This window comes from Columba livia, chromosome 2 (assembly GCF_036013475.1).
Source record: "Columba livia isolate bColLiv1 breed racing homer chromosome 2, bColLiv1.pat.W.v2, whole genome shotgun sequence".
NCBI classification, from domain to species: domain Eukaryota; kingdom Metazoa; phylum Chordata; class Aves; order Columbiformes; family Columbidae; genus Columba; species Columba livia.
The window spans coordinates 3,493,537-3,516,216 of NC_088603.1; the positions used below are offsets into that span (position 1 = coordinate 3,493,537).

General features: G+C 43.3%; 1 protein-coding gene across 22 annotated transcripts in view; it reads left to right on the top strand.

Annotated features, from left to right (window-relative positions):
• OBSCN (obscurin, cytoskeletal calmodulin and titin-interacting RhoGEF) overlaps positions 1-22,680 on the top strand; it is a 201,708-nt gene that overhangs the window by 42,188 nt on the left and 136,840 nt on the right. For 21 of the 22 annotated variants that reach the window (XM_065050238.1, XM_065050230.1, XM_065050231.1 and 18 more), the window contains exons 13-28: positions 3,547-3,822; positions 4,522-4,797; positions 5,899-6,174; positions 6,658-6,933; positions 7,417-7,692; positions 8,935-9,210; positions 10,333-10,608; positions 11,411-11,686; positions 12,225-12,491; positions 13,062-13,331; positions 13,568-13,831; positions 18,180-18,446; positions 18,792-18,904; positions 19,595-19,748; positions 21,124-21,285; positions 22,280-22,384. In XM_065050238.1, the coding sequence (XP_064906310.1) occupies positions 3,547-3,822; positions 4,522-4,797; positions 5,899-6,174; positions 6,658-6,933; positions 7,417-7,692; positions 8,935-9,210; positions 10,333-10,608; positions 11,411-11,686; positions 12,225-12,491; positions 13,062-13,331; positions 13,568-13,831; positions 18,180-18,446; positions 18,792-18,904; positions 19,595-19,748; positions 21,124-21,285; positions 22,280-22,384 (3,810 nt within the window). The remainder of the gene's footprint in view (positions 1-3,546; positions 3,823-4,521; positions 4,798-5,898; positions 6,175-6,657; positions 6,934-7,416; positions 7,693-8,934; positions 9,211-10,332; positions 10,609-11,410; positions 11,687-12,224; positions 12,492-13,061; positions 13,332-13,567; positions 13,832-18,179; positions 18,447-18,791; positions 18,905-19,594; positions 19,749-21,123; positions 21,286-22,279; positions 22,385-22,680) is intronic. The other variant, XM_065050239.1, reaches the window with a different exon arrangement.

Sequence of the window (22,680 nt, forward strand, 5' to 3'; positions counted from 1 at the left end):
GGTTCTCTTTCAAATGGGATGACTTCATGGCAGCGCAGGGTAATGTAACACCTCTCCCCCTCTGTCGCAAGCGGAGAGGGCTCTGCCTGGATACCGTTGCTGTATTTCTCGTGTGTACGACTGTAACACGACGTGCAAGTCCAACACTCACTGGAAAACGATCTAGTGTGAAAGTCAGGAGGGATTATGAGTACTCGGAGTGGTTGGCTCTGCTGCAGAAATCCTCATCTGACCAGATTATCCCAAAGCGCAGTGGCTTTCTGGGTCTTAATTTATCCTCTTACCATTGCACTCGGAAAGCTTTTCAGGGTTCCTGTACTCCAGGGCTCCACTGGTGTCACAAAACCTTCCCTATTTATGGATGGCTTAAAGGTTAGATGCTCAGTGTTGAGTTTTGGGATGCAGATATAACTTTTTTGGCTTAACATAAAAAGAAGCAGGTGCTGCACACTTAGGGACTGTGCGAGTTGTGTAGCCGAAAGAGCTGGTTCTGAAATATCATCATCTGAAGATTCATAGTGTACAGTGAAATCCTTATTTGAAGCTGGTGAAAGCTCCATATGCTGAAAATTATTTTTCTGAGTTTCAGTGGAACTTCGCTAACCAGTTTCAGCTGAGGCTGGAAATGTCATCTGCAGTGAATACTTATTTAACTTTAAAACAATCTTCTAAGGCAAATTACTGGCAAGTGCAAATCGCTTAATAAGTTGATTAAAAGTTTTAGTCACATTTCCTATCACTGTAAAAATGGTTTGTATTAAATGGAAAGAATGCAGAGAACAAGGACTAACCCGTCTGGAATATTCCTGCCCTGTCAACTTGAAATTTTAAATACAGCACCCATTGACAATGACCGGTTTGTGACTCATTTGCTAAGTGCATCCTGTATATTCACAGTCCAAGTTGTAGCTGAAAGTTGAAATATTTATATTTCTGCAACCAGTTTTGAATGCAAACCACAGTGTGTGTGCTGGAGCTCTTTTAGATATCAAAATGCTGCTTAATCTGCAGTGGGCTGACTTGTGCCTTTGAGGAGTTCGGTACAACCCAGCACAGGCCTCATTAACGTCACCTTAATGACAAAGACACCTTGTTACACCCCTTCTACAGCCAATATAAACAGAGGAGCTCGAATTTAGAGCATGTAAGCTGGGTTCCTGCTTCATAAGTCCTCTCTCTTTCCATGGACTGTGCAATATTGATGACAAGCCTGTGATGTGGCTCCCAGGATTGCATGTAGTGCCACGGTCAGCAGTGTAGGAACTTGACCCGAACTTACCCCTAAGTCCTCACCCTCCCAGGCAGCTGCTGCCACTCGGAGTACAGACATGACAGAGATGGAATGCAGACGAGAAAGTCATCAAGGAGGAGTAGATAGCACAAGGAGGGTGATGAGGGTAGCTGGGGGTAGGAAGGCAGTAGTACAGGTTATGGAAGGGGTTCACCACGACTGCCAGGGAGAACCAAGAGCCTCCCAGGTCACTTTAACCAGGTAACCTGGGTGTCTGAAGCTGAGTGGAAGTATTTTAGCAGGGCCTGCTATGACAGGAAAAGGGGTGATGGTTTTAAAATAAAAGAGGGGAGATTCAGGCTGGACATGAGGAAGGAATTGTTGACACTGAGGATGGTGAGAGCCTGGCCCAGGTTGGCCAGAGAGATGGTGGATGAACCATCCCTGGAGACATCCCAGGCCAGGCTGGATGGGGCTCTGAGCAACCTGAGCTGGTGAAGATGTCCCTGCTCATGGCAGGGGTGGCACTGGATGAGCTTTGCTCGTCCCTTCCAACCAAACCCATTCTATGATTCTATGTAACTTAGGGCAATGTCAACCCCATACTCTTGCTATTCCAACATTTATCTTTGGAGCATATGCTTCTGTAGCAGTGAAATCATGGACTTCAGCACTCAAACACATACCTCGGAACCAAATAGGTATAGGCCACCTGTGCTAAATTCTGGACAGTTGTTGCTATGTGACATCGATCACGTAGCCATACCAGACTTCTTGTACAGGCATTTCTTAGGGTAAATCAGTGGAAAAAAAAAGTGTGGCAGCTCATTTGTTTAGGATCTGTTTGTCCTCCTACATCTCAAATGAGAGACATGAATTGGACTCGATGATCCTTGTGGGTCCCTTCCAGCTCATGACATTCTATGATTGTATGAGATGTACACTAATACAAAAGCCAACCGTGACTACACCAGTTGCTGATGACAAGGAGAACCAGTAAAACAATCATTAAACAGTAAAAGATGTAATTTATCAGTCAGTCCTACTTACCAAGGTGACAACTGAATCTTTTTGTATACCTAACAAACTATTTATTGCACATTATATCTTTTTGATGCCAACTCCACTTGTTTAGCTGGAAGATTTAGTGGTACTGTGGAAGAAAATGATTTCAAACACTTCATTCTTATTGCTTGTGTTAAGACAAGATTCCTTGTTGCCAGTTTTCTGAAAAACTAGAGATTTTAGAGGAAATAATAGTTTACTTCAAATTTTATAGGCCAGTTTTATTTATAATGTAGGGCAAGTACTTTTCCATGTTAGGAACTGTATGTTTGTCACTTCTTTGGGGTTGAATTCCAAGATATTGTCTGAAAAACACCCAGTTTTAATCCAAAATACAGAGATGCTGGTAAATTCCTGGAAATGATGTGATAGTGAAGGTGGTAGTTCATGGTTGTACTACATTTGGCTAGTTCCAAGTGAGGTGTGTAGTAATATCATAAAGACATAAAGGGGGACATTTATCTTTGTCTTCATTATAAGAAATCTGAAAATTTTAAATGAGATCGTCAATCTACTTGTGAATTCTAGTCAGAGAGGTATGATAGTTATATGGACTGTGTTTTGAGGGTGTAATATTTTATCGCAGAATCACAGAATTGACTGGGTTGGAAAAGACCTCAGAGATCATCGAGTCCACCCCTTGGTCCAACTCCAGTCCATTGACTAGATCATGGCACTAAGTGCCATGTCCAATCTCAGTTTAAAAACCTCCAGGACGGTGAGTCCAGCACCTCCCTGGGCAGCCATTCCAATGCCTGACCACTCTCTCTGCAGAGAATTGCTTTCTAATCTCCAGCCTAAATTTCCCCTGGCAGAGTTGAAGCCCATGCCCCCTTGTCCTATTGCTGACTGCCTGGGAGAAGAGACCAATCCCCACCTGGCTACAACTGCCCTTCAGGTAGTTCTAGAGAGTGCTGAGCTCACCTCTAAGCCTCCTCTTGTCCAGACTAAACAACCCCAGCTCCCTCAGCCTCTCCCCATAGGTCTTGTGTTCAAGTCCCTTCCCCAGTCTTGTTGCTCTTCTCTGGACCCGCTCCAGCACTTCAATCTCTTTCCTGAGCTGAGGGGCCCAGAAATGAACACAATACTCCAGGTGTGGCCTCACCTGCTTATGTGATAAGAAGAATTGCGATACAATGTTGCTTACAAGAAATGGTCCTGTAAAGCACCTACACAAAATATATGTAAAATTGTCTTGTTGCAAGCTATTTATATCTTACATTTCTTTCCCTAATGTTTCCCTATTCCAGAAGCAGAAGATGCATTTATCAACAAGGACAAAGTGAAGAAGGAGGTGAAAGCTGCACTATCAGAAAACGCCACCCTGAGCTGCGAGGTGGCCCAGGAGAAGACCGATGTGAAATGGTACAAGGAGGGGAAACTGATCACCTCAAGCAAGAAGTTCAAGGTGGAGTCGGAGGGGAAATTGCGTCGTCTGGTGGTGGGTCAGGTGGAGAAGAAAGATGCTGGGGAGTACACCTGCGAGGCTGCCGGACAGAAACTCACCTTCAAGCTTAACGTCACAGGTGGGAGATGTTTGCTCTCAACACAGATTGCTCCATGAGTTTCCTTTACTACAGAGCAAAATGAATCCCTTTCCAGGATCCAGGGACTGTTTAGCCCAGATGTTCACTGAGTAGTGAGGGAGATCAGGCACCAGCTTATGTGCACCCACTGGCACACAGATGCCCATAGCTATTTGTCTTCATCCATGAGATGAATCCCATTCAGCAGCCCTTGTTGTTTTCTGTTGTCACAGTAAGGACAAATTAAAGTTTGTTTGTTGTTGTGATTTACAGGGATAAAGGTAGGGCCAGCTCCCAGATGTGAAAGAAAAGAGATCTGGAAGAAGTAGGAGAACAAGCGTACTCAAGAAGTACCTAGAATGGGCAAGGTTCACATATGAATCCCAGTGGTGGATGTGATTGGGAGATTATTTGTGCATTATATTAAGGTAGAAAAGTCAGATTTCATGTTTATCTATCAAGATGGGAAATAAGTTAAACTACTAAGGCATTGTGTCATTTTCCTCAGAAATGGCTGATGTGTTGTCCTCAGGCTGTACAGAGGGCTGTGTCCTCACTGTATCTTTGCTGTGAGTGGGATCATTCCAAATTGATAGAGATGTGGGAGTTGCCATAAAAAGGATTTTTCGTTTGGGTTTGGACACTCTGGATGGTCTTGAACAGATGTGTGGGTTTTAAATCGATTTTCTCACCCTACAGAAGCAGAAGATGCATTTATCAACAAGGACAAAGTGAAGAAGGAGGTGAAAGCTGCACTATCAGAAAACACCACCCTGAGCTGTGAGGTGGCCCAGGAGAAGACCGACGTGAAATGGTACAAGGAGGGGAAACTGATCACCTCGAGCAAGAAGTTCAAGGTGGAGTCGGAGGGGAAATCGCGTCGTCTGGTGGTGGGTCAGGTGGAGAAGAAAGATGCTGGGGAGTACACCTGCGAGGCTGCCGGACAGAAACTCACCTTCAAGATCATCATCACAGGTAAGTATAATTTACTGTATCTCTGTTTTAAATCCTGAAAAAAACTGCAGGAGATAAAATTTACGTGGTTTTGCAAATTCCATCTCAGCTGGCTGCAATAGAGCCAGTATTTAAATTGTACTAGTTTATTCATGCAGTTATGTTCCAACTAATAGACCTGTCTCCCTTCTTGGCAAATTATGAATGCAGTGGATTTCCACAGCAGGCTGAAGATCAATTTACCTGGGAATGTGGTGGAGATGCACTGATAGAAAATGAGAATTTGATTATCGCAGGAGAAACTAGAGGACAGAGAAAATCTTTGGAGCACAAGCATTCTCTTGTGAATGCTCCTTCCTTAGATAAAGTGTATCTTTATTGTGGAGGAAACATTTTTGTTATGGACTCTGCCAGCTAAAAGGCAATACTAGAACTTAGGTCAGAAGCAGAAGCTGAGGAAACCAGGTCTCTATTCCATGATATTAGCAAGAAAAGCATTAAACCTTGACATCCCTCTGTTGGGTCTTGATGAATTTAAAGCAAATTGGAGAGTTCGTATATTACATTGTTTATTCATTCTGGCATGGTCAATGCTGAGCAAATACCATGGGTATTTTTATTCAATAGAGAAAAACACTTCTGGGATGACACATCTTTGGAACATTTGGGAAACAAGGATATAGACACAGAATAGGCTCATAAAGTTTGTTTCCCAAGAATATCTTTACTTTGGCTGGCAAAGCAAAGTGCAGTTTTTGGGTAATTCAGACAAGTTAATGCTTGTACTCCAACAGCAAATGGACTTCTTACAGTCTGCATCCATGGGTGTGCTGCTGGGAAGTGGGACATGAGAACTTATTTTCTGCAGATTTTGGAGAATGATAGTGGCGAAGATAAAAGCAGCCTAGGGTTATATAAACTGGCTTGGACTACCAGTAAAGGAATCCTTCACTGGCACTTGATGTATTTCAAATGTTGACATTCAGTTGACAGGTTGGCAGGGAATGTGAATGAGAAATCCAGATTCATCATCACAATCCAAAGACTGATGTGTGCTTTTGGGAATGGGGGCGTGTGTGAAAGATTAATTTTTAAAATCCATCCCTATATCCTTAATTCCAGAGGCAGAAGATGCTTTTATCAACAAAGACAAGGTGCAGAAGGAGGTGAAAGCTGCACTATCAGAAAACGCCACCCTGAGCTGCGAGGTGGCCCAGGAGAAGACCGATGTGAAATGGTACAAGGAGGGGAAACTGATCACCTCGAGCAAGAAGTTCAAGGTGGAGTCGGAGGGGAAGTCGCGTCGTCTGGTGGTGGGTCAGGTGGAGAAGAAAGATGCTGGGGAGTACACCTGCGAGGCTGCCGGCCAGAAACTCACCTTCAAGATTGATGTCACAGGTGAGGGAAGATTCCTTGGCCCAGCTTTCCTATTTGTAAACCATTTAGAAAAATGAATATTATTGTATATTAATATCTTCGTAAAACATTAGAAAATCTTTAGTACAGGGAGATCCATACTTGAAAAACTTTGGGATCTACCCATCTCTGTAGGAGCAGGGCCCTCAAGAGGAAAGTACTGATGGCACATCTCCATCCCAACATGTTGGTACAACCAGAACAACTCTGCAAAGCTGCTGATTCTCAGTGTGTTTCAGAGCAGGGTCATGGTGAAGCATGGTAGACTTGTCTGCCCAATGTCTGCACTCAAAACACAAAACAAAACCCAAAAGCTCACTACAAAGTAGTTTGAATGTTCTACCAATAGTTGTAGATGTGTATTCTCCAGTCAGAGTCTTGGTTTCAATGTTACCTGTAAGCTGTGATAAAGAGATTGGACAACACCATATTTTGGAGACACTCTGAGTTTCTCTCTCTTTTCAGAGCCAGAAGTTGTGTTTACAAACAAGGACAAAGTGAAGAAGGAGGTGAAAGCTGCACTATCAGAAAATGCCACCCTGAGCTGCGAGGTGGCCCAGGAGAAGACCGATGTGAAATGGTACAAGGAGGGGAAACTGATCACCTCAAGCAAGAAGTTCAAGGTGGAGTCGGAGGGGAAATCGCGTCGTCTGGTGGTGGGTCAGGTGGAGAAGAAAGATGCTGGGGAGTACACCTGCGAGGCTGCTGGCCAGAAACTCACCTTCAAGATTGATGTCACAGGTGAGGGAAGATTCCTTGGCCCAGCTTTCCTATTTGTAGACCATTTAGAAAAATGAATATTATTGTATATTAATATCTTCGTAAAACATTAGAAAATCTTTAAGACAGGGAGCTCCATACTTGAAAAACTTTGGGTTCTACCCATCTCTATAGGAGCAGGGCCCTCAAGAGGAAAGTACTGATGGCACATCTCCATCCCAACATGTTGGTACAACCAGAACAACTCTGCAAAGCTGCTGATTCTCAGTGCGTTTCAGAGCAGGGTCATGGTGAAGCATGGTAGACTTGTCTGCCCAATGTCTGCACTCAAAACACAAAACAAAACCCAAAATCTCACTACAAAGTGGTTTGAATGTTCTACCAATAGTTGTAGATGTGTATTCTCCAGTCAGAGTCTTGGTTTCAATGTTACCTGTAAGCTGTGATAAAGAGATTGGACAACACCGTATTTTGGAGACACTCTGAGTTTCTCTCTCTTTTCAGAGCCAGAAGTTGTGTTTACAAACAAGGACAAAGTGAAGAAGGAGGTGAAAGCTGCACTATCAGAAAATGCCACCCTGAGCTGCGAGGTGGCCCAGGAGAAGACCGATGTGAAATGGTACAAGGAGGGGAAACTGATCACCTCAAGCAAGAAGTTCAAGGTGGAGTCGGAGGGGAAATCGCGTCGTCTGGTGGTGGGTCAGGTGGAGAAGAAAGATGCTGGGGAGTACACCTGCGAGGCTGCCGGACAGAAACTCACCTTCAAGATTGATGTCACAGGTGAGGGAAGATTCGAGCATCCTTTGTATTTCTAGAATATTTAGAAAAATGAATATTATTTCATAATAGTTTTTCCTGTTATGCTTTGAATTTTTGGAGAACGGAGAACATCACTTAGATGGCTTTGCTCTGATTGAGAAATGGGCCAAAAAACTGCAAATGCTATTATCTTTATAACTTCTGTGTAAAACTTTACAAAATCCTTAAGACAAGGAGCTCCATCCTTGAAAAACCTTGAGACTACCCGTCCCTCTAGGGACAGATCTGATTAATGGGAAGTAATGATTGCACATCTCCATCCCCACATGTTGGTACAACCAGAACACTCTCTAAAGCAGCTGATTCTCAGTGCATTTCAGAGTAGGGTCGTGGTGGAAAGCAGTTGGGTGTCTGCCTGATGTCTGCACTAATTTTATTTTTTTTTTTTTAATATTTTATTTTATTTTCTCTTGGAAGAGCTCATTTCCGCCTGGAGGCTGTAAGGCTTGATATATGTCAAGGTTTCTAAGGCATCATGGAAACGGCAACTAGAGAAAGCGTCCCAGAGGCTCATTCCAGATGCATCACCCTGTTGGGGCTGTAGAGTGGGAGAAGGGATTCAGCTTTCCAACTCCCTCCCTGCCTCCTGATGCTTTTGCAAGTGGGCTGACTAACATGTTTACTGCAGAGCAAAGGGATTTCAAAGTTTGGATGTAAAGATGTGAGATGGGCTGGTCTTTTCTCAAGGTCGCACGGGAAGTAATAACGCAGCTCTGAACATGGAGCTCCCGGTCTTAGCACCGTTTGCACTGAAGAACATACCTAGTGCCTATAGGACAGTAACGGCAGCAGGTGCAGCTATTGGATCAAAAATAGGAAACAACAATATGGGGCTGTGACGCAGCCAGGGACAGTTCCTCCAAGTGAGAATTCATTGGTTTGCTCTCAACTTCAGCCAAAACGTATCTTGCCATGACTGGGCCTGCCATATAGTGCTCTTATCAGTGATCGAGATGATCTCCTAGCTTGCTGCCATAAATATACTAATATTAGCGTCATTTGTGACAAAAGAAAAAGCTTCTTAAAAAAAAATCAAAACAAACCACAAAAAAACTCAACACTAAGCAGTTTGCATGTTCTTCTAATATCTTTAGATGTCTATTGTCAAGCCAGAAGCTTGGTTTCCAGTGTTGTATGTCAGCCATGATAAGAGGATAATGCAAGATAATATCTTGGAGACGCTTTGAAATTCTCTTTTTTCAGAGCCAGAAGTTGTGTTTACAAACAAGGACAAGGTGCAGAAGGAGGTGAAAGCTGCACTGTCAGAAAACGCCACCCTGAGCTGCGAGGTGGCCCAGGAGAAGACCGATGTGAAATGGTACAAGGAGGGGAAACTGATCACCTCAAGCAAGAAGTTCAAGGTGGAGTCGGAGGGGAAATCACGTCGTCTGGTGGTGGGTCAGGTGGAGAAGAAAGATGCTGGGGAGTACACCTGCGAGGCTGCTGGCCAGAAACTCACCTTCAAGATTGATGTCACAGGTGAGACATATCTTGTCTGAGTTACAATACAGGATGATAAAGTAACAAGTATTACACAAAGACTCATTTGCAACAGTCTGGACTTTGTTGTACCCTGTAGGATTCACCTGATTTTCTGTACCTGATTGCATCGACTTGTAAAAAAGGGAATATTTTACTCTAGCACAGCACAAAGGCCTATCTCATTCTTAGTATTTTTATATAGTAATTGCAGATATAAATGTAATAGAAATAATAAACATATTATTCAGATCTCTCCCATTTCTGGGGTCTCAAAGGTTGATTCTTGTGTGCTGAACCTCTTGGAAGGAAAGAACCATTCAAAAATCCATTCCTTGTTAGACTTATGATCCCGTTTCTGAAAACAGAGAGGCTGGAATGCGCTTTCTCATTTGCAATTTCGACAGCAGGACTCATCGAGATGGGTTGCAAACTCAGCAATTTTTCTGTATTTGTGCTGTTGTGCGCTTGAAATCTCAACCTTCTGAGATGTGTCATGACTTCTGCCAGGTGCTAAATGTCCCTTTGTCGTAGAAGTTTCCCAGAAATTGGTCTTTAGGAGCAGGATTCACAAGGTGCCCAAACAGCTTTAAGCATGTGGTGCTGAAGGGAGCACTGATGTTGCAAACAACCTTGGGTATCTTGTCAACTGTGACCCTGGCCTACCTGAGCGCTATAGGGAGGTCACATTTCCTTTGTCCCTTTCAAAGTCATGTTAGTGACAATGAAAAAGACCATGAAGAGTCTATTCCAGAAGCCCCTAGTGCTGTATTTGTGACCTTGACATTTCACTGTAGGTCTTCAGTAAAAGGAATTTGAGTTTTTGATGATATGCAGGAAAAAATGGTGTTTAGGAACATCTGAATTATTTATTTTTTTTTTTGTGGCTTGCAACAATAAGTTTTATGTCAAGGACACTCTTGGTCCTCTCCATTCCTAGGGTCTTGTTTCCCTAGTTTCCACATTATGATTTGGTCACAGAGAAGGTAGATATTGCCCAGTGAAGGCAATTGGTTTTGACAAGTGGCAACCTGAATATTTTCCAAACATCTACACAGAAATCTGTAAGACCAATCTCAATTTAGTCCCTCAATCAACATTTTCTTCCTTTTCCACATTCAGAGCCAAAACCGGCATTTATAAATGAAGAAAAGGTCCAGAAGCAGGTGAATGCTGTCCTGACAGAAAGTGCCACCCTCAGCTGTGAGGTAGCACAGGAGGCGACTGAAGTGAAATGGTACAAGGATGGAAGACTGCTTGTTCCCTCTAGAAAATTCAAAATAGAAACTGTGGGCAAAAGCCGGCGCCTGGTTGTAGAGCAGCTGGAGAAGAAAGATGCTGGAGAATACATCTGTGAGGCTGCAGGCCAGAAGATGACCTTCAAGTTGGAACCAACCGGTGAGGACTCACCTAAGCATCTCTCTGTGAAGCTTAGAGGACAACTGGGTATTCCCTACCCAGTGGCCATGGTGCCGCCACCGTTTTCCATGGAGCAACATCGATGAACCACATCGTGTGTTAATTTGACCTTTTTAATCTAGCAGTGTGGAGGTGGGAAATCTGGCTGAAGACTCTTTTTTATTCACTATGGAAATACTATACAATTATCTGCTTAGTGTGTCCTTCACATGCCCTGTTGCCCAACCTTTTAAAGCTAAAAGTGGAAGTGGGAAGTTTTGAAGAGCAGAAATAGAGCTATGGAGAAAGGTGACCGAGAAAAGTTGGTCTGCTGTTGTGTGTGCCCCAAAACTGCCCAGTTTTTTGACAAAGCTTTGAACAAGATAGGGAAGAAGCCAAGAGAAAGGGAATAGAGCAAGCAGAAGGGAAAATAGACCATAAATTCAGGTTTAGCATATTGACATCTCTTCTTGATTAAATCTGAAATTCTAAAAATTGTAGAGGAAATAATTGTACAGGTCATTTTGCTTCTAAGAAATGAGCTTTTAGCAAGCAGGCAACAAATAAATTATATATATTTGTATTCCTTTTCTTTTGCTTTCTTTCTAAGTAGAAGCTCTGGGTTGCCTGACAGATCAGCAAAAGGTTACACCAGACACAAATATCCACTAATATTCCCTCAGTTATTACAGATTATGGATGAGCTGGTGTTGTGAGTCATGAAGAGAGGGTAATAGAAAACTGCTGTGTTAAGGACTTGAGATTGAAGTTATTAGTTTTCCTATTTTAATGTCTTTCCTAGAACCAGAGGCTAAATTTGAAAAGAAAGTTGTCCAGAAAGAGCCTCTCATTGTTCAAGAACATGAAAGCATCACACTGGCTACTTCAGTAACTCCCGAAACAGCTGCAGTAAAGTGGTTCAAAGACGGAACAGAAATCAAAGTGAGCAAGAAATACGAGATCAAGAGTGAGGGGGCATCCAGGACCCTGACGGTGAACCTGGCCGAGAGCACAGACACTGCGGTGTACACGTGCCAGACAAAGACCGACAAGCAGGAATTCAAAGTACAGGTGAAAGGTGAGCACAGAGCACTGCACAGGTCATGTTCCAACCCAACAACTGTGTTTCCCTCATGGTAGGATGGAGGTGAAGTCCAAACTGTCTCTAAAACTGTCCAAACCTCAAGGCTTGAATTGCTGTAGTAAATGCTGGGGCTGCCCTACCATGTGCCAGTGAAGTTTTTCTGCTTCTAAATACCCAATTTTTGTGCTTTGCTGGCCACTCAGAGGAGCAAGGAGGCCTATGATGGATTCTTTTCCTGGTGTGTGCTCTCCACTGTCATCACATGATGAAGAAATTTTTTACAATGAGGATGGTAAAATGCTGGAACAGGTTGCCTAGAGAGTTGGTAGGTGGTCCATTGCTGGAAACATTCAAGACCAGGCTGGAGGGGGCTCTGAGCAACGTGATCTAGTTGGAGATGGATTTGTTTCTATCTACCCTGATCCCCAAATTTTTTTTTTGTTTGTTTTGTTTAAAGTTGGCCAGATATGGTTTTGTGGAACAGATTACTTATCTTTTCCTTTCTCATCATTGTCCTTCTTCTGCATCTCAGAAATTCCAGTGAAGTTTACCAAAAAACTTGAAGCTGTCAATGCTGAGCTTGGAGGCAGCGTCTGTTTGAGCTGTGATGTGAGCCATGCCAAGGGGAAGGTGGTGTGGTGCAGGAACGGAGTCCAGATCAAGCCCAGCAAGCGTTTCCAGATTCATGAGGAGGGACTCAAGCGAACACTGACAATAACAGGGATCCGAGCTGAGGATGAGGGAGAATATTCCTGCGAGTCCAGGGATGACAAGAGCAGCATTACCATCACCCCAAAAGGTATGTCTCCAGAACTACATAGTGACAATTTGAAGTGATCCTCGGGTTTCGTCCTCAGCCATTCTAAGTTCTCTTCTATGAGGACAGGCTGAGAGAGTTTGGGTGTTCAGCCTGGAGAAGAGAAGCTCCAGGGAGACCTTATTGCATCCTTTCCATACTTAAAAGAGGCTGATAAGAAAGTTTGGGACAGACTTTTTAGCAGGGCCTGTTCCAATAGGACAAGGGGTGTTGGTTTTAAACTAAAGGAGGGGAGATTCAGGCCAGACATGAGGAAGAAATCTGTTACACTGAGGGTGGTGAGATCCTGTCCCAGGTTGGCCAGAGAGGTGGTGGATGAACCATCCCTGGAGACATCCCAGGCCAGGCGGGACGGGGCTCTGAGCAACCTGAGCTGGTGAAGATGTCCCTGCTCATGGCAGGGATGGCACTGGATGAGCTGGGAAGGTCCCTTCCAACCCAAGCTGCAATATTCTATGATTCTTTGAAAATCATCAAAGCTTTTGGCTCTTTGAAGGTTTTTATACCATGTCTCAGAGATATATTCCTAAAGATTTTATTCCAATCCATCAGCTCCAAGGGTGGTGAAATTTGTTACAAGTCTCAACAGCGTGGTGTCTGAGGAAGGAAAAGAAGCTGTGTTCAAGTGCACCATCTCTCCCAGTGATGCCGTGGTCACTTGGTTCAGGAATGGTGTCAAGATTGAAGCCAGCAAGAAGTACGTGATCTCTCAGAAGGACACCAACCACAGCCTAACCATCACTGATCTGACGCTGGAAGATGCAGCTGAAATTTCTGCCAACGCTGAAGGTGTAGAAAGCAAAGCCAATCTCAGAGTCCGAGGTAGGAGATAATAATGTGTCTTTGTCAGGCTTTCACTGATGCTGTGACCTGTGCTGTTTTACATGTCCTTCCCTCTGACTGATTATGTTAGCAGCAGGGAAACTCTGCTTTTGCTTCATTAAATACAGATACTCGCATTGGGACTGGAGATACGTGAGCCACCACTTTAATTCTCTCTCAAAACTTGTTTTCCGGATCCTCTACATTCTTACTGATATTTTTTTCTCCTTTGGCAGAGGCCTCAATCTCATTCAAGAAGAAGCTGGAGCCCAAAACAGTTGAAGAGAGGGACACAGTGACCTTGGAGGTAGAGCTAACCAAGCCTGCAGAGGTCAAGTGGATGAGGAACAGCATCGTGTTGAAGCCCAGTGAAAAAATAGAGATCAAAGCTGAGGGAACAAAGCATACCTTGGTGGTTAAGGACATCTCCTTTGCAGACAGGGGCTTCTACTGCTGTGAGAGTCCTGATGACAAGACCCAAGCCAAGATCAATGTGGAAAGTAAGTTAAATGATCTCCAGTTCTATAAATACACTGTGTAGGGTTTGGAAGTGAATTCTGGTCTCTGCCATTATAATGGCCACTGCCACCCCCACCTGCTATGGGAACATGGGGACACAACCATGGCCACCAATCAAATGACTAAGAGGAGGTGGAAGCAAGGGCAGTAAACAGAGAATTGCTGCCTGGTTCTTGTTCTCTCCACCTCATCCCACCAGCTTTCAGTCATGCTGTTGACCATTAAGCTTCTTAGCTGATTCTTCTCCTCCCTCTGATATTTCTCACTGTCTGGTACGCTCTGCTTTTTCCTTTGTATGGCTTTTAGCAAACCATTCCCTCTTCAGCCATCCATTGCCCTAATTCTTCTTTGCAAACCACCTCTTTCAGAATGTCTCTTTTTATTCAGTCAGGGTTAAAAAAATTAGAAAAGCAAATTGTCTATCTCAGGATGTTGCTAATGGTGTCTCAGCTGTAGCTCTGTCCTTTTTTCTCCATCCTTTTGTCATGATTGTTACAGGATAGAAGAAGGAAGGATTTAAGCACTTACAGACTATCTAATTTTGTCTATAAAGCCCCTGCCAGAAATTGATGCTGTGTAGGTCATAAATAATAGGTAAGGAAGGACTTGATAAAAGACTTCAAGTACAGAAAAGGCTGTTATAAAGTGAAAGGGAACAGTTTGTTCTCCATGTAACAACAGGAAATAATGGACTTCAGTTGCAATGAGAAAGATGCAGGTTATACAATAAAAAAAGCTTTTTAATGGTTGGATGACTGAATAGGTTGTCTGGAGACGTTTTGGAGCCTCCATCATGAGTTCAAGAAAAGGCTAGTGAAATAGCTGTCTGGGATGACATAAAGAGCTGAGCATGTCCTAGAGAGAGAGAGAGAAGGGCTAGATGATTTTTTCCAGGTCTTTCAAGCCTTATAATATTGTGGTCTTCTGATAGTATCCAAGACATAAAAAATAGTTGACAGACTGTCTCATACAGAGCAGGGCTTGTCAAATCACTTTCATGCACTGCTAAGACACCTTCATCTCCAAAATCTTCCTGCCTGACTCTTGTGAAAACCCCACTGCTTTACCACCCTAGTATGGGGCAGTTATTGCTTCTATTGGCAGTTGCTCAAATTTTATCTAAAATGGATAGCTATAGAAAAGAAAACAGACATTACCAGTGACTAGCAGCTAGTAGGTTAAACTTGGATTCCTTCAGCCTAACTCTAGCACATTGCTTTCAGCTCCTTCCATAGCCAACAAAGAAAAAGACCTCCAGAGGGTGTTTTAAGTCTTAGATGCACTGAATTACCTTCTGGAGTGTCTTTCTGACTATTCAAGGTAGAATGGGTGACTGCAGTCATGATTTTGAACTAGATTCAGGTTTACCGTCTCAGTTAAATGGGATGAACTGAACACAGCGGGTAAAGAAATACAGCCCTTCCGTGGTCACAGTGTGTTGGAAGAATGCAGTGCAGTATGCAAAGTTTGCTGCTCTGTCCACTTCCACATGTTGCACCCCAAGGTGTTTTTTTCCAGGCTCTGGGTTTCCTTCCAGCAAGATGTTTCAGCCATTGGTTGTAGATTTGGTTACACCTGGTTTGTTCGCTGTCTGTTGCTATAGCCAAGTGGTAAAACTAAAAAATGACGGAACGGTGTTTATATAGGAAGTAATTGGCTTGTCATGATAGCTGACAACAGTGTTTTGTGCAAGGTGAGTCATGCAAGAATAAATGCTTATCTGCCCCTGGTTTATAAACATCCTATTCTGATGGAGAGAGGGGATTTTGATTTGTGCTTCTCAGGCACCCAGCTGCATTCTCATCACTTACACTCAATGTCACTGGAAAAAGTAGCTTCTCTGTTGATGAACTGGGAGAGTTTCATACAGTGATGGAAACTCAAGGTGATCTGAGAGTGGCCATAATCAAAAAGGGGAATTGGCTCACTGTAGCAAGGAGTTATTTTTGTGTGTGATCATCCAAGCCTTAGTTATGAGATGCAGCAGTAAAGGGACAATATACAAGAATCTCACTGTACTATATGTATTCTACATCCAGGTCCTCCAGCTGAAACAGCGTGGAGCTCCCGCCCTTCTTTAAAGCAAAAGCAAGCCTCTAAAAGTCTAAAATTATGCTCCGTTTTTTGTCATTTAAGCAAAAAAAGCCTCTTTTCAGTAGAATGTATTAGAGCTTACATTGAGGTCAGCAGAACTTTAAATGCTCGTAGTCCAGGGAACTGACCTGCTACTATTTGCTGCTCAGCTTTAGGTTAAGAAGCCTGATTTTAGAGGACCTTTATATAAAAAATATGAAGCTGGACTGATACTGTTCGGTTTGAGGTTGATTTCAGAGCGAGGTAAATAAGGAATAGCTATGTGAAAAATTGTTGATTTACTCCAGTATAAAAGTAACTTCATTGAAAGATAAGTATCTCTTCTGATCTTAAGATACCAGGAGATCATAAAAACAACTGAGCTGCTCAAACCAGTAACATATCTGGCTGAATGTCTATTTTCAGTTGTGACCAGGAGGAGATATTTGTGGAAAACTGAAGTCAGTCATGGGTGAAGTGGCTCTTCCTCTGATACACCTGCAAGCTTTCAGCAGGGAAAAAGATATTTAGGTCAATTAATTATAGCAGAAATTATACTGGGATCATGGGTAGGAAATTTCAAATCCCTGGACACAAAATATTGCTTATTGAAATAAATCCTGCAGGAGCTCTACCATACCCCAGCTGTTGCTGCTTTATGACAAGACCTTTGTAAAAGTGATTTATTTTTTCAGTCCTATATACAGAACCAGGCGAGGATACATCCAAGAGGCCACTTACTGAGTTAAAAATGTCTATGTTATTTATTTAATGTTTTTGGAAGTTTCTTTCACTGTCTTATTGGAATAATTTCAGTTTGATCCTCAGTCCATTCACTGTTTGAGGGGCTGGAGTATCTATTAATCTAGAGGAGAGGTAAGAGAGTAGCAAGGACACTGTTCAGATTAGAGAATAAGGTACCCAGAGGGGATAGGGACCAGCTCAAAATCAGTTGAGAAATCAGAGAATGATGCAACCTCTGGTGAGCAAAGCCAGGAGAGTTGGTGTTTTAGATTGGGAAGCAAAGAACAAGCTCCTGGAAGTGTCTGTACTTCACTCATTTGTCTGGTTCAAGACATGCCATCCGGGCAAACTTGTGTTTAAGTGGTCGTGAGCTTGGAGAAGACCATGGTAGAGGAATCGGTGTGGTTTCCTTGAGAGGGGAGTTAGATGAGATCCTGTAAAGGATGCATATGTTCCCCTGTAAACCTGCTGTGAGATGTGACAGCAACAGAGGGGACAGGAAAGGCACAAGGATCTGGCATTTAGTGGAGTCCATCACTGTCCTTCTGGGAAGATCATTATTGTGCTTCTACCCAGTTTCTTCATAAAGTCATCATCTTCTTCTGGCACCTCTTTGGGACCTTTGGAGAAACAGCTTCTTCCCTGTTGTCCCCCATGTGGCACAAGGACAGATGCCATCAGGAGATATTTGAGCCTCAGAGAGGCCATGGTGTCCTCAGCCTCAGTTCCATGGTGCAGACCATGACCATGGAACAGATCCCTCAGCCTGGTCAGGCTTATATTCAGATCCTCTCCAAATGTAGATTCTCTCTGCTAAATGTGTACTAGGAAAGTTGAAATATTCCCAGGGGATCCATAGGGAGTTGAAGGTTTGAAGGCTTTTGTGAGTAGTTTGTGGCTTTGAAGAGTCGTGGTTTTGTTTGTTTGGTTAGTTTTGTTCACTGAGGTTTTTTGTTTATTTTATTTTATTTTTAATTGTCAACTTTATTTCCTTTAAGGGTGAAACAAGTTTAAACACTAAATCCATTTTACTGGCTGATAGGGCACTGATGTCTTGTACTGGGAACAGGTATTATCCACCCAAAATAACAAATGCTTTGTCTCCCACGCTGTAAGGTGTCAGTGCACTTCACACCATATAATGGATTTATTTTTTTTTTCTTTTAATAAGAGTTTTCTCCCTGCTACTTTTCTCCCTCCCTTGTTTTATCCTGGTTGAAAAGCTGAAAAACATTATGCTCTATTAATCTCTGTTGATCATCTTCTTTCTTTTGAATCATGTGTGAAGAACAAGTATTTCCAGCAACAACTCTCTTGTGAGACAGCACAGGGAGCCTGGTCCCAGTGTCAATAACAACAGCACCATCTTCTTCTAGAGCGTGGCTGTTTAATTGGCAGATGGCAATTAACTGGCAGGTGCCTGCAGGAGGAATAGGGAAATAATCTGTTTTGGAAGTCAAGATGTTTCACAGCTATCGGTGTGAGATCTCCAACTTGTCCTTGTTTTTCCAGTGAGGCAGATCAAGCTGGTGAAAGGTCTTCAGCCCCTCGAAGTATCTGAGAAAGGGACCGTCACCTTCGAGGTGGAGGTGTCACATGAGGACGTGGAAGGGACCTGGCAGAAGGATGGCGTCCGGTTGAAGCCTTCACCGAATATCAATATTGGTGTCCTGGGGAAGAAACATTCTCTGACTCTTTCTTCAGTGACTCTGGAAGATGCAGGACTCTTCTCTTTCAAAGCAGAGGGCATTCATTCATCAGGGAGGCTCACTGTGAAAGGTACACAGACCCAAAAGTTTCAGGTCCTGGTTGGTGTGGGACATGGTTGTTGTCTTCTACTGGCCGAGACACTGAGCTTTTAAGAGAGGAACAAACTTTCCTGGTAACTGAGAAGGATGCTAAGTACTGGAACATCATCAGTAACATATCCTTGTGATGTCAATGGCATTATTGTAACACCATTGTCCACAGAACAACTCGTGTTAATGTACTCAAAACAATACAATTTTGTTGTCACAAGTTGTGTTAAGCATGGAAGTTATGCTTTACCTAATCACTATTGCTTGTGCCAGATGAGGTTTGAGACCTAATTGCCCACTAACCAGACTTTCTCTTCCTTTTCAGAATTGCCTGTGAGGATCAGCAAACCTTTGGTAGACATCAGTGCAACTCAGAAGGACAAGGTCACATTTGAATGTGAGCTGTCCAGGCCTAACGTGGATGTTAAGTGGTTCAAGGTATAGCACTTGACAGATAGTCATATTTGAATTTACAACTTCTCTGGAAGGGAATGCGAACCTTTAACTTCACTTTCAGGGGATGCGAGTCTGAGCCTTTGCTGTACAGCTCTTAGTGTTGCTCTCCTGTACATATGTTCATTGACTTGCCCAGTTCATCATTCCATTGTTTATTTGCTGGGTGTGTTTATCAGGTTGGAAGTTAAACTTTTCTATACTTGCACAGGACGCAAGCACTGCTGCCGATAGCAATGCAGTCTTGCGCTTTACTTCACGCCTAGCAGTTCTCACCAGGGATTTACAGCCTCACTAGGAGCTGTGATTTAAGGTGAAATCTCAATTCCCTTTGCACCTGACAGTCATTTTGGGAACCAGCTTGGGCATTTCATGTCTCTTCCTTGAGGCCCAGCTGATACTTCCCTTAAAAGGGAATAACAGCATTTCTTCAAGGTAATGTCTTTAGGAGCTTACTGCCAACCCTGTAGAGTACCTTAAGCCTTCAAATAAGTGTCTAAGGTCAACCAAAAATTATCAACGTTCTTCAGCCATTCCTACTTCTTGAAAACTTTGCACTGTGCTTAAGTTTCAGCATATGTTTCAATAAGCACGGTTCCATCAAGTCCAGTGAGAGAGCTCACTGCAAATGTAGAAGAATTGATGGTGATCTGGTTTGGCCTTTTTCCTTTCTAGGATGGGAAGGAGCTCCGTCAAAGTAAAAAAGTGGGGATTATTTCCCAGGGAAATAAGAGAAGCCTCATCATTCACAAGTGTGAATATGAAGACCAGGGAACCTATAAGTGTGAAGCAGCTGAAGACAAGACATCAGCTACCCTAAAGGTTCATGGTATGTTTGACTGAAGTAGGAAATGACATTGACTACAGTATTTTGACTACACAGTGAGAAATGTTTGGGGGAAAGCTTGTGTATTTTGCAATTACTTATTTTGGAGTTTCTCTTCCTAGTGAGAAGGTGCTGGCAGAGCTGTCCTGTGCTTGCTCTACCTTTAGAGGAGTATTTTTGGAAGAAGCGCTCATTTAGTTTTCCGTTTATCATAAGCAACTCTGTTCTCTGGATTTTGAATGATGTTTCTGTGTTGACAAGTTACCAAACACCAGACAGCCTGGCATAAATCAGGGATTCAGTGACTGGTGCTGACGTGGTTTGGTTTAGCTTCTGCCATTGTCATAGGGGGACTTTGCCTATATAGGGACTGGACAAGCCTCAGGTTGATCTCAAGAAGTGTCCTGCTTTTTATGTTGCAAATGCTAAGGAAAGGGTCACAATTTCTGACTGCACATCTCCTTTATGCTCAAGACATTTTTGCCCTCTGTGTGTTGCACTGTGCAACTACTCAAGCACCAGATGTATTTTGACACCAGGCTCCGAAGCACCAGAGATAAGCTAGAGCTAAAGGCCAGCTGCTGAACTGACAGGTCTGCAGATGTTATTTTCCAGAGGGACATCTGAAAAGACAGATCAGCTCCTTCTTATTGCTTACTAGATGCTGTCCTCATGTGGCCACTTGGGTTCAGCAATATCTTCATGAAAGTCTCTCCTTTTCCATTGCTCTGTTGAACTCCTCCTTTTCCCCCTGACTTTGTGGCTGGGATGGGTTTCTATATGAATGCTGGCTGGTTTGCATTTGAACTCTGCTCCCGAGGCTAATCCAAGTTGTATCAAGACCTTCCCTTTCAAAAGGAAAAGGCTGCAGTAGCACAGACATATGGATCAGTTCTGACATAAATTAGTGCAAAGCTGCAGAGTTAAAGGATTGTACTGGGTTCAGGAGACTCCAGAAAAGTTATCTCCTCAGTAAAACGTGTGTCTGAGGTCCCTGTGGCTGATACACACAAGCAAGGGAGTAAGAGGAGAGCATGAAGAGATAGATTTATAGTGACACAAGAGATTGTGGGCTTGTGTTTAGTTGTCCTTGGCAGATTTTCTTTCATTAATAAGTTTAACTGCTTTTAAAACCTGTGTAAAGTTCCAGCATCCATAAAATCCCCCTGCAGTGAGCTCCACTGTAGCTGGTAATTCTACCTGTAGGTTCAAGAGTAAAATGTATTTACCGTGTCGAAGAGAGAAAGTACACAGGAAGGGAGACTGGTGTTCAATAAAACACCATCCCATTTTCTCCATGCAAATATGCAGGAGGTAGTCACACAACACTCAGTTATGGAGAAACCACAAATAAATATTTGTCTGTGTGATTTCACAGCCCGAGATATCAAGATTGTTAAACCACTGGAAGATGTGGAAGTGAATGAATATGAGAGCGCATCTTTTGTCTGTGAGATTTCACACGATGAGGTCCAAACGCAGTGGTACAAAAATGACAACAAGCTGAAAGCTGCTGACAATATCAGAATGCGCCAAGAAGGTAAGATGAAAAAGGGGGATCTCATTCTTGAATGGGGTGGGTTGGAATAGGTGCTGTTGTTGGAGACTAGGCAGAAGAGTCTCACCTTCAAATTCAAGTTAAGAAGGTTTAGCAGAGAGTTCTCCTTTTGTTTTGGAGCTGCAGCTGGGCTGGGACGGTGACATGGTGGGAACTTAAATATGGCAAATTTGGTGCCCTCCCACTGTCCCATACTGCCAACAGTGGGTAGGAGTTTGTATCATCTGACAGTGGGTGGAATCCTTCTGGTCCAAGAACTTTCCATATGGTGGGACCACATTTGAGATCCTACCTGGAATACTGTGTCCAGCTCTGGAGCACTCGATACAGGACAGACATGGACCTGTCGAAGAGGGGGCAGAGGAGCCACGGAAATGATCTGAGGCTGGAACAGCTCTGCTGGGAGGACAGGCTGAGAGAGTTGGGGTGTTCAGCTGGAGAAGAGAAGCTCCAGGGAGACCTTATTGCAGCCTTTCTGTACTTAAAAGGGGCCTATAAGAGAGACAGGGACAGACTTCTTAGCAGGGCCTGTTGCGACAGGACAAGGGGTGATGATTTTAAACTAAAGGAGGGAGATTCAGTTAGACATGAAGAAGGAAGTGTGTACAATGAAGGTGGTGAGACCCTGGCCCGGGTTACGCAGAGAGGTGGTGGATGAACCATCCCTGGAGACATCCCAGGCCAGGCTGGATGGGGCTCTGAGCAACCTGAGCTGGTGAAGATGTCCCTGCTCATGGTAGGGGTTGGATTAGAAGACCTTTGAAGGTCCCTTCAACCCAGACCATTTTGTGATTCAATGACTCTATGATTCAGTCTATTCTTGGAGACGGAGACACAGACGTAGCGGAATGATTGGCCTTGCTGCTGTGACAGCAGGTCCTGATGCACTGAAAACAGATGAGCAATGCTTGTTTGCCTTGGAGACTGAAGATGTTTGCTCAGGATAACTTATGTCTGGTCGTGTGTCTGTTCTCAGGAAAGACCTATTCACTGACTTACACACGCGTCCAAGTCGAAGATGCAGCAGAGATCAAATTTGTAGCAGAAAAGGCAGAATCTCGTGCCCAACTGACTGTAAAAGGTAATTATGCTTTTCATACCTACACTGCTCTCTCATGCTATTATACAAACCAACAAACTTCCCTCGCTTTTAACACGAGGTAAGTTAAACAACACCTAAAGCTTTCATTGAAAGAAAAACTCCTGCCTACCTACTGCATGTCAAATATCAACCTCATTGCTGGGAATTTACTTTTGCTAAATAACATTATTTTCTCAAAAGATTGATTTTGTACTCTAAGACATGAAAAGTCATGTTTGAACTTTGAGGGACAAAAAGCTGTAGCTTGAATTTCTCCTGCTTTTTTTTTTTTTTTT